Source organism: Montipora capricornis, chromosome 2 (assembly GCF_036669925.1).
Source record: "Montipora capricornis isolate CH-2021 chromosome 2, ASM3666992v2, whole genome shotgun sequence".
Lineage (NCBI taxonomy): Eukaryota > Metazoa > Cnidaria > Anthozoa > Scleractinia > Acroporidae > Montipora > Montipora capricornis.
Window position 1 is genome coordinate 38,432,731 of NC_090884.1, and position 12,500 is coordinate 38,445,230.

Sequence of the window (12,500 nt, forward strand, 5' to 3'; positions counted from 1 at the left end):
TTACAATGTACCTCTCTTCTGCATTGTGTTACCTGAAAATTGCATTTCTCTACAGATAGATGTACATTGAATATTTTACAATACCTTCTTACAACACTGCTAACATATGTAAAATAAGAAAAGGGCAAACCTGCAGAGCGCTGTAGACGTGAAAAAACCCGCCTCCCCATGTGTACTCCACATGTATTGTACTAATTCCGTTGAGGGGACTCTTTTCATTTTAGACCATTTCTTCTCAAAGGTAGTCAAGGAGATAATTATTATCTTTTGCTATTAATTTGCCTTTCTATGCCCATAGAGTTTTGACCAGCCTGGATACTTGTACGTTTGCAAATTAGGGTAAATGCCTCTGACTTAACAGGTGTAGATATAATTAATGCCTAACAATGAGAAACTAATAATGGAATAGTAGGTCCTCCATATCAGAATTCAAGCCAAGAACAAAGGCTCCAGAGAAGTTTAATTTTCCTACCTCCATGATGTTTTGTATTATCCATTGAGCGCAATTTTCCCAAAAGACATTAGTATATTTACAGCTCCAAAAACGATAAACTAGCTTTTCAGTTGTCTTTCCACAGAAGGTAAAAGAATCAGTCTGTTTAATTCCTACTTTGCAGAGAAAGGCGTCAGTGGCAATATGTCTGTGCAGGAGTTTAAATTGAACTTTATGCTGGACACCACTTTATAATACTCCAAAAAGTATTAATATTATATTCAATTTATTCACAAGAGCATCAAAGCTGATAAAAGGTCGGTCTTTAATTATGAAGGAGATCTTTTACCCTCTCCAGCCCTGCATTAAAGCACACGTCATGGAAGAATGGCTTATGTCGATAGTTAAACCAATCCAATGTCTTGCTGTCATTTTGCCGCAGATGCTTCTAGTTGTCAGTAAGCAGCATGACTATTCCAGGGGTGAAGGGTAAAATTGCTGAAACACCCAAACCTTTACAAAAATGCTAACCTTAGGCCTGAACACTATGCCTTAGATAATGTTTAGGCCTAAGGTTATACCAAACTATCGGTAAACTGTTAACTCACTCGATCGCGTTGTGTTTTACTCAGCTTTTCAATCGGTAAATTCGCAAAAACTGGCTCACTGTTCAACTCACAATTCACCGTACAATTTCTCACTCACATGTCATTGCCTTATTTGGAAACTAAAGCACACGCGATCAATGTTACATAACAACAACGACTATGGGGGGAGGGCTAAGTCCATTACTTTTGCACACAACTCCCCTAAAAATTGAAACTATCAATTTTTACAATCCTTAACAAAAGATCATGCAACTTGTAAACAGTTCAGTTCAGATTTAGTCCTCTTGTTCTGCTCGCATTTGTACTGCAATCCTTTCAGCTGCCTGTTGAGCTGCAGGTCTCCGTAACTCTCTGGTTCGTCGGATGCACTTCGTCTCTCCTCCCCTCTTGCAGGTGAACACTGTGATCCGCTCCTCGTATCTCCAATGGACAAACTAGCTGTAGAGGTCTCTCAATAGTGTGTCCCTTATGCAGCAAAATCACACCTCTAACAACACCGTCCTTGCCTTGAATGAGGCGCGTCACCTTCCCTTTCTTCCACTCTCCACGGTTCTTTTCCCACGACAAGAACAACTTCTCCGACTACGGGTGTAGCTCCCTCTTCCTTAATTAGACGGTGACCTTCCATTAGACTGTGGATGTATTCTCTCTTCCATCGTCTCCATGCATGGGCCTTAGCTTCTTCCAATCTCTTATTCATCTTCGTCAGCTTCTCCTTATCATCTTCGATAAGTTCGATGTCTTCGATTGGGTAAGCATCACGACCCCACATGATCACGTTTGGTGTAAGCACCTCTTCTTCTTCCTCCACCTCCACGTAAGTCAGGGGGCGATTGTTCAAGTTCCTTTCTATGTCCATCACGTCCGATTCCATGGCTTCATACGAAAGTCTTGACCGCCCTAGCGTCTTGTGCAAAGCCTTCTTTATTTCTTTGATCAGTCTCTCATAGAACCCTCCCTCAATTTCGTTTTGGATTTCCTTTCGTCTCTGACTGATGGCGTTTTCGATCTTTCCCATCTGCAGTGTCCACAGAGCGAATCTTTCTTTCGTATCCTTTTTCCACTGATGAATAGCTCTCGCGGTTTCAATCCCTCGCTCGATTTTGAGTTCTTGCACGTGGGCGATGAGATTACATAGCTTGCCGTGTATTGCCGTCGTTCGGTTATGGGTGACTTCAATCTCTACAAAATCCCCTTCTCTGATTATCTCCTCTGACCCTTCCAGGTAATATTTCAGTTTCTCGATTTCTTTCTCGACTTCGGTGAGTAAAGCTTTCTTCGTGTCTTCCGAATTTGCCCCCTGCATTGTTTGCAATCTCTCCACTCGCGATCGATCTCTCGGTTCCACAATTTTTTCGATGCTTCCACAATGTATCCTGGTCCCGGCACCAAAAGTATACCAGACACCCTATTGGTAAACTGTAAACTCACTCGATTGCGTTGTGTTTTACTCAGCTTTTTAATCGGTAAATTCGCAAAAACGGGCTCGCTGTTCAACTCACAATTCACCATACAATTTCTCACTCACGTGTCATTGCCTTACTTGGAAACTAAAGGGCACGCGATCAATGTCACATAACGACTATGGGGGGAGGGCTAAGTCTATTACTCTCGCACAAGGTTAGCATGTTTGTTTCGGGTTGTTTCAGCTATTTTATCCTTCACCCCCTACCCCCACCCATTACCCCACACCCTAAAGCCTCCACCCCGGAATAGTCATGGCATTAGTAAGACGCAAGGTAACTTGATCACAGGCGACCGCTGAAATCAAGGTCACTTTCAATTTTGTGATTTACTCATGCAGCCAAAAGAACAATAGAAAAGTTTGAAAATATCCCAAAATGTTTTTTGCTGATGGTAACCTTTTATATTCATGGCACAAAATTTATGTTGTTTTCATATTGCACATTTTGTTGCTTTTGGCAATTTTTTTAATTCTTGATTGACACTTCCTAAAAATTTCTTGTGCTCTTCCTTAAAACTGTGTATCAATATTTATTTACTTTTGCATCAATAGTTGTTTTGCACAACGGAGGCAAACAAAATCTGTACCATGCTTCGTTCGCATTTTTGAGAGAATAGAATTTTCAGTCCTATATTTCTGGCAGCAAGTTGTATATTTTGAGGTATCCCATACAGATGCTAACCCCGCCGGACAGGACTTCAGTGAACTTTTGTAGTGGAAGAGTACACACTTTAACTTACCGTGAAAAAGAAGTTTAACTTCATGTCAGCCTCTAAGCCAATGTTTCTCGATTCCCCTTTATTTCTTTCAGTCTTTCTGGGTTTAGTATTTTACATTATGTCCTGGTTAAAGTACTGTGTCAAGCTACTGCACTAACACACGTATGCAATGTGTATATATTTTTCAAGGGATGGATGGGTTTTTCCTTTTTGGGTATCAATGTGATCATTCCTCTTATTTGAGTAACAGATAGGAGACCTTTCCTGTTTGCACAGCTTGCAGCATTAACTAAAAAAGAACTAATTCTATTCCATAACAGAGTATGATATACTTCATTGTTGTTTTTGTACTCATTTGCTACCTCATTAATTTTATTGTGAATTAAGGCTACATAATCAGCATCGGACAGAAGAGAAGTATTTAGCTTCCAGAAACCAGGTCCTCAGGGGTTGGTATTATTTGCCAGATGCAGAGTTACAAGGGAATGATCCGTTTTAAAACCTGGCAAAATATCTGCATTTGTAATGGCAGGTGCCAAGCTAGTACATATTAAGAAAAAGTCTAATCAACATTCTATATCCGGTTTACTACGTCTCCAAGTGTACGTTTGCCTGTCTGGATTTTGCATACCCCAAAATGTCCACCCGATCTAATGAATCTTCAATGCATAAAACGTTTTGTAAAGACTTTCCATGTGTCGCACTGTTCCAACCCCTTTTATCTTTTGTAATATGAATCAATAGTCAGTGATTGAATAAAGAAAACCCAAAGGGAAGCAAGCATACTAATGCAAACAGAGCTCTGCAAAAAAAGGAAAACATTACTTCTGAGCAAAAATCGGAATTACATGGAGAACAAATCGAAAGATAAATGAGCACCACTAGAATGGGACTATATACATAGCGAAATACATAAGGTTCTTAACAAAATATTTCAAAAACACAAAAACTTTAAACACATATGAAAAACATTCAGGCACATATGCATAAAAGCTGGCAACAAGACATTTTCTGAGGTCTGAAATTATTGATCGCTATAGAGACATTACTCTCCAGTTCTAAGCCAAAATAATGTGCCGGTCTGTCTTCAGTTTCTTTATCCATTTGCAATTTTTATTGGTTTTCTTTGCACTTCTTTGATCTTCCTCTTCTGACCTTCAATCACCCCTTTTGTCCTTTCTTGCCGGCATTAACAATGAATGCTAAATATTATCTTTCCAAGAAGTTGACGTTAACATGGGAGAAGTAACCAGAGAGGTGTCCCCTGTCACCGAAATTTATAGGGAGACGCGACCAAACTTCCGTCTGCCATGAAGTCTCGCTCCACCTTGTCTTGTCCTTGTCTTCCGCGCAATGTCCATTCCACATGTATCGTTGTTCAGTAAAAGTTACTTATATGTTTAATGTGGGCAAGGTTATTTCATTGTGCTTTCAAGTATTGATATAATGGATGTTATTCACATCTCTGTGAAATACCCTGGGCACAAGGTTGTAACTCCTCTGTAATTAGCAATTAGCCTTTTCTGGCTGGCTCTATTTAAGCCTTTCCTTCATTTTGTTGTTTATTTTTAATTGACACCTTTGTCATTATAAGCCATGGTAATTTTTAATAGTAATGTTTCTGATAAGATCTTGGTGAATTTAAAAAAATGTTTTTAACATGTTTTTCAGTTATGGTTGGTATTGCAGTTAGCACCTTTTTTTTTTTTTTACATTTCACTGTATGAATATCAAACTCAAAGTTTTCCAATGCTGTTTATGTCATGTACCTGTAGTACACAGATTCTTAGAGAAACTCCAACTTTTTTAATATAGTGACCTGGAAAATGGGTTCATTCTGATCAAGGCAAAGCTTTTGGTGCCTTGCACTTATGTTTCTGGAAACGTCCCTTACAAGTACATTGTGCGAAAAGAGCATGAAAAGGGTAAAAGAGAGAAGCCGAAGTACCTATGGGATCACCTCATTGCCTTTGGATATGATAGAAACAGGTGCTTACAAATACCCAAGGGACGGTGCAAACAAGGAGGTATTATTTGTTTCTTTGTCTTCTTATTGATAGCTGAAGAATTCATAAGCTCCTTCAATTGACAGGGAAGAAAGTTGTTTCTTGGTTATCTTCTTATCTTCTTGGTTATTAGGTTGACTAGGAAAATTAAGGCACTCTACTTTTGTCGTTTCCTGCTGAAATTGTTGAAAACAAATCAGGAAGAGCACTCCATCCAAACAAGATATGAGATATGGTTTTTTATATGTGGCATTCCATCTCCGTCCATTTGGTACCCAAAAACAGAGGGTGGTATAGTCTTGCTGGACCACTTGCTTCTTGATTTTCACAAGATTTGAACAGAAACTGCTACATGTACTGTACTCCAGCATTTGAAACCATGCTGATATTTTGGTGCTGACTCATCTTTTGTGGTCCTGTTATTCCAGCCCATTGATTTTCTTTAAGTAGTAAAAACATTGTGTTGTTGCGGTTAAATGAACAGTTCCTAATTTTTTTGTTTAGCTGTTTGGCACCAGTATGATGACACTATCTTTAGTTCACCTAGCTGGTATCAGGAACTTCGTAACAAAATGCCCTTTTTAAAGAGCATGGATCCTGTTGAAGGGAGGAACATTGCAACATGGGCAATGCTTCCTCGTTGGGTAGGGTTTGTAGAGGATGGAGGAGACACAAGTATGACAGCATGGGATGCAGTGAAAGTTATTGATGATTTGGCTTTCTGTATGACGCAAACCTTAGGGGAAGAAGATGGACATGTAACTAGGAATGTTCCTGTCTTGTATGACTTTAAAAGGGTGAGTAATCAAGTCTTCACCTTCCTATATTAAAAACATTCCTCTTGTATAAATATATTCATTTTTGCTTTTAAACAATGAGGTTACAGTATTTTATTCAACTCCTTTACTTTTTTGTGACCTTGAATTTAGCTTTTGTTTGGGGCCCCCCAATTTAACTAGGTTTTTGGTTCGTAAAATATTAAGAAATAGGCTTCTTGATGAACAATAATGACTTTAATTTGTGAACCATGAAAGAACCATTCTACAATCGAACTATAACAGTAGAATTACAATGCAGTGTACATAATACTCAACATAGCCAAAGAAAACCAGAATGCTTCAAGGAGTCTGCTGACTGGAGTAGCTTTATGTATTTTGGCCAGCGTGTAGAATTCTGGTATTCTCGGTGGGTTTTGGCCTGAATTGAGCCACTTGTGTGTCCTTTTGTCAATATGTCTGTTGGCGAACAATGTGTTGACTATTGTTTTGACTTTAGCGGCTGTTTGGGATACTATGGGTTCTTCGAGAGGTTTGTAGAATTTCTCGTTGGAGACTTGTTCTAAACCTTCTTCGACTTTTCTGAGTTGTATCCATAACAACTGTAGTGGTCCCTTTGTCGGCTTTTTTAAGATTTATCTCGCTGTTGGTTTTAAGCGTTTTGAGTGCTCGGCTTTGATTTGCTGATAGATTGTCCTTTACATCGGTAAAGGTGATATTAGCAATCTCAAGTTTTGTCTGTTCAAGGTAATTTTGTAGGGTAGGGCCACTGATGGTTGTGGTGGCGGTTGCCAGTTAGATCTGACGTACAACGGATGTGGATCGCTTTTAGAGTTACCAAAAATATATTTCAAACGCATAGAGTGAGCAAAGCAGTTGAAATCTCTTATGAGATTTCTTTTGATGCCGGTTTTTCAGGTTTTGTGATAAATTTGAGTCCTTTCTCGAGCTAATCATTTTCTTGGTCAGTTAGGTTTGTATTGGACCTATTTCTAATGAATTTCTCATTAGCAGTCCTATGTTTTTTTTTGTACTGATATCTAGAGGCTTTGCGCTTAAAGTGGATCGCTTTTGACTAGTGGTCTGGGTTCGCACGGGTTTGGCGCGGGAAGAGTCAGTGATCAACACATTTGGATACAATGCAACTCTTTCTTTTTTTATTTTCACGTTTGGAAAAAGCATTTACATTAATAACATTACCTTAAAATGCATGTTATCTTGTAAACGTCTATTTAGTAACAAAAGTAACTTAGCTTTCTGCTGCAAACGTTCATAGGTGGAGTGTTTGTCTTTGTATACAGCCCTTAGGCTTCTTTCTTGTACTCTCTCCAATCTGCGGGGCTATCACTTGTTTCAAAAAAATGCCATATTAATTTTGATGACAATAGGTTAGATATGGTGTAGTTTTGTATCTGTTGGATTCAAATTGCTGAGTGTCATAAGCACACCAATCCTTTGACTGGCTTCTTTACAATAATATTTTTATATGATTATTAAAGTTCAGTTTTGAGTCTGTTGTGACTCCGAGAAGTTGGAGGGTTTCATTCGTGTTTATTTTCACTTGTTTGCAAAGACGCGCATTGCTCTATGTTATGGTCATGGTTATCATGACTGCCAAATGATTAAAACCCATTGACTCCTGGTAGTTCCCCATTGACGAGTAAAATCGCCTGGCGTTAGACAGAGTAAAATACTAAGTATGACCGGTTTAGGCCAGTTCAGGGGTGAAAGGGTTTTAATTCTCCAGGGAGTGTTAACCCATTGACTCCTGGGAGTTCCCCATTGACGAGTAAAATCGCCTGGTGTTAGACAGAGTAAAATACTAAGTATGACCGGTTTAGGCCAGTTCAGGGGTGAAAGGGTTTTAATTCTCCAGGGAGTGTTAACCCATTGACACCTGGGGGTTCCCCATGGACGAGTAAAAACGTCTGGCATTAGACAGAGTAAAATACTAAGTATGGCCGGCTTAGGCCGGTTAAGGGGTGAAGGGTTAAGGTTTGGTACTTTTTAAGGTTTCCAGCTAACAGATTTAGGTCGTGCCACTTGTTGCTGTTGCTGTTTGGATATATTAGTAGGTAAGTCTCGACCTGTGTGGTAAAACGGATGGTCATCCGCGTACATTGATATTCCCCTAACATGATAAGACAGATCGTTTTGGAAGATATTCCGATTGACAAATCTACTGAAACTGATATTACTTCCCATCATCACACGATCTTTCCTGTTGGACAAATAGCTTTTCAGAAGTTCAATAACAGTATCCTAGAAGCTGTAAGCTTTGAGTTTGCTTAACAGCATTGGTGGATGTAAGGAGTCAAAAGCCTTTGACATATTTTACAAAAAGATGGTTATCTCTGGCCTCTCTCCACCCTCAACCAAGTTGATTAAGGTGGATTCGCAGCTGTATTTTTTGCAGTAGGCTGATGAGTTTTCACTCAAGTGTGTCGAAGTCAGCCGTAATTTGCTTGCTAACGAGCTGCTCAAAAACTTTACTGACACAAGGTAAGACTGTGGTGGGTCTGTAGTTTTTCTTACAGTGTCTGTCGTTTTTTTAAAGAAAGGTACCCATTCTCTATTCTTCCATTCGCTTGGCCATACCCTGTTGTTTACACAAGAGTTCAAGAGAGTCTAAAATGGCTTTGTGAGTTCCTCTAGTCCAATTTTAAGTACTTTTCCCGGAATGTCATTGCAGCCAGTGGCTTTGTTGATCTTAAGCGACTCTATAGAATCTTGAACTTGTATCTGTGTGACAGGCTTTACTTCTATGCCTTGTGTTAGGTTTGTAGTTTCCGCCATTATTTTCTGAACACAGGGATAGTATTCAAAGTCCTCCATTTATCGAAGTTTGGCGCTTTTCCGCCAGATTCCTTCAGCAATTGTGGCAAAATAGTCAGCTAGTATTTTAGCAACTTCGCATTGATTTCTGACGATTGACCCTTTGTCGTTTAGATGGATTTTAGTGTTGTGTGTATGGTCCTTTTTGTTTAGGAAAGGCCTAAAGCTATTAAAGAACTCCTTGGTCTCATTTTCAGGTCTTCAGACTTTTTTTCCAGTATGAAGACTTGGCAACAATATGTCCTCAGATAGGAACTGCCTTGTTCCTGTTCTCCAAACTTGCTTGCACTAATGGTGCACTTATGGTCAGAGGCTCGTGGGTACTGATGGTGTTGATTCACCCATAGCTTGACTTGTTATTGTGGCAGGTGCTGTAGTGTTGTCTGGTCTTGCTGGTAATGCTCTGAGAGTGGGGGTGGAATCATCTACCATGAACGTTTTCTACGTGGAAGTTATTTCTGGAGTATTGATTCCCATTTAGATATTCCACAATGACACTGTTGTCTTTCTCACTGTTAACTTGCAACAGTGTTGTATTAAGTGGTGTGGAGACGTTATTGTTCGTCTCTTGTCTCAACCCTACTTGAATAACAGACAGTTGCCTTATCTTCATGTTCTTTGGTCATTGCTTTTACCTCTGCATCTCTATTGTGAGATTCCAGATCAGCATACAGTTCCAGGAACGTCCCTCTCATCTTCCTGTTAAACAACAATTTGGCAAGACTTTTGCCAGTCGTGGTATGATGTCCAGTTGGGGGTGGTCCAAAAAGATCTATGGCCAGGTCTTGCCAAGGGCCCTCTGGAAATGTTGTAGCTTCAATGGCTCAGGTGGATTTGTATGAGCAACCAACTGACACCCATAGCAGGATTTGCAGAATTTTGCAGCTGTCTAATATCTAGACAAGGCCACCATACTGTACTTCTCAGATTTTGTTTTATTCCAACAATTCCTGAGTGTCCCTCATGGGCTAAGGCAATTGCTTGAGATCTTAGATTGCTTGGTATTACAATGTGGCTACCTCTTAGGACTAGTTGCCCAGTGAAACACAATTCTCCTGCTGCTGCTGTGTAAGGCTTGCATTGCCCAAATAGACTGGTTTTGATTGCTTCTTGCAGGGATTTCAACTCTTGATCCGCTGCTGATGCTTCCCCAACTTCTCTCTCCTAGTTAGGGCTTTAGGTATTTCACTGGTTGCTGTAAATTGAACGTACCCTTCTACTCCACCATGATGGTTTGCCGCTTTGTACTGATTTAGCAAATGGCAAAGAGGGTCAGCCACATTGCTTTGCCCTGGTGCATATGTAGTAGTTCAGTTTTGACTTTGAGAAATTTGTTTTTAGACTGGTACAAAATATTTGGAACTGGTTTAAAGTATTTGAACTGGTTACACATATCGCCAATTGATGAGCTTGGGAACAGGTGCCTTAAAAGTTAGCGGGTAAGCGCCTGAGGTCATCCAGGCCCAGCAGGGAGGTATCCATGGCAATTCTGCAAGCGGGAACCAGCCGAGAAGCCCCCAGCTAACAGGCACCATCACACTGAAACAAGTCAGTGGAAATACTTCCCTAACCTAATACTTACCTCCTAACACAAGTTGCCCTGAGGGAAGGGAGGGTGGGGCTAAAGAATCCGCAAAGATTTGCTTACAAAAGCACTGATCCACAACGATTGCTAGAACACAAAGCTATACATGAAAGCCCCTGCAAATTCCAGGGTTGGCCCACAGATGTGTGAGAATAGGTCAGACCGCTGGCAGCATTGGCTTGAGGTTAACCTCGCCTAAATTGCATTTAGCCAACCTTTAAACTCCTCGCCAATTAATGAGCTTGGGAACTGGTGCCTTAAGAATTAGTGGAAACCACCCATTTTCTCTGGGTCTTGGAGACCGGAGACCTGCAATACCAGGGCGACAGGGAACCTCCAAAGTTCCCCAAGAGACTCCAAGCACCACAATCCATTAAACAGCTACATCTGTAGATTTCATCCCAAGGAGAAAGGGAAAAAAGAAACAAAGGTGTACCTGAAAGGAAAGGGATGAGTGTTGCGCTGGAGGACGATGGACTAGGAGTACCAACTGGGCAGACAGAAGCCAATCATATGAGCTTCTTGGAGAGAGAAGCTAAACCCTCAGACAGAGTCCTAATATAACGCTGATGAGCATTGCTCTTCCATTGGCCCAACTCCTGGATGAGATGATCTGGAATACCATTGTGGGCTGCTACTGTGGCTGCACCAATGCAGAAGCTGGGGCTAGGGGCCATAATTTGCCGGAGCCAATTGGTGAGCATGGAATGGGAGAGAGGTTGCCCGTTTTGACATAGAAACAGAGGGCCAGGCCTATCGCCCCGCATGGCCATGTAAGCCAGCACTGCGTGAATGGTGCAATAATATTTAGGGGGTACTTGCCAAAGCCAATATGAATGGAGACCTTACGGAAGGGATCTGTCTTTGACGTCTTGATGGTGATAGGAACACAGAAGGGGGCTGCACTGGAGTCCACTGCAATATCCTGCATGCCCAAGTGAATCACAGGGGAGAAACTCGCCAATGAAGGGACGGTTAATTTTGCTCACCAGAGAAACCCAAAGTATCCCAGTGTGCACGCCTCCCAGAACACATACAATGATCGGGGAGCTGCAAGTTTAATGACTTCCAAATGACTAGCACGAGGTCATATGCAATTCATAAGTGGGCAGAGGAGGAGGAGCCTTAGCTGCGTTTGATGCTGCAGATGACATACTGCAAGCGAAGACAGTTCTGAAGAGAATCCTTAAAACCTTGTTCAATGTGCAAGGCTCTATCGCCAGAGATACACTTTGATTAAAGGGAACTAGCCAAAAATGTAGCAAACAAGCAAGGCATCCATTCAGCCTCTGGGCAAGGAGACCCAGAGGAGTAAAGGCTGCCCAACTGATGGCAAAAGGGTATGAACTGGGACTGAGCTGAAGTATATGATTTGCGAGTGGAAGCAGCTAGGCTCTGGGCCAAAAAGGAATAGCCCTGTGCTTCTAAGGTAGAGAGATGAGATCCTCCAACAGATGTGAGGGAATGGGGATCGGAAGAGGATTGGCCAAAACAGAACATGCCACCTGCACCACCAATGACCCCAGACATAAGCCACAATGACCGCTGGAAGCAGTTCCTTGTAAGCAATAGACTGCTCTTGCTGTGAGAAATGCCATGAACCAGTGAACCACATGCTTTCCCAATATGTACCAAAGCCCAGAGAGCCAGAGGCATCGGAGGAGACTTGAATGTCTGCTGTAGGGATAATTTCCGGAAAAAGCCAGAAACTAACCCCATGCCATTCTACCAAAAACAGGTGCCACCACTGCAAATCAGAATGTATTCCTTATTACGGTGGATAGGGGGATTCTTCTTGAAGAAGCAGCGTAAGAGGTCAATCATACAACATAAGAAGGTCCAACCACACCAAACCACTTTTAATACCTGCATAATAAATATGGCCTATCAAGGACTTGAGTTCCTGTCTGTTGCACCATGTCCAAGCCAACTACAATGCAATCAATTAGCACAGGGCCTAAAGCTTCTCAGCTGAAAGGCCCACGTGCCAACCGAACTCTAGATGTCTTCATTACAAATGCCCATTCCTTTGGAAACACAGTTCTTCAATGAAAGGTCTTGTAAGATCTGATC

At 41.2% G+C, this 12,500-nt stretch overlaps 1 protein-coding gene across 1 annotated transcript in view; it reads left to right on the forward strand.

Moving 5' to 3' along the window:
• Positions 1-12,500, forward strand: part of LOC138021018 (E3 ubiquitin-protein ligase rnf213-alpha-like) — a 134,709-nt gene that overhangs the window by 23,204 nt on the left and 99,005 nt on the right. Inside the window, exons 6-7 of the mRNA XM_068867902.1 lie at positions 5,041-5,252; positions 5,736-6,028. Of these exons, the coding sequence (XP_068724003.1) occupies positions 5,041-5,252; positions 5,736-6,028 (505 nt within the window). The remainder of the gene's footprint in view (positions 1-5,040; positions 5,253-5,735; positions 6,029-12,500) is intronic.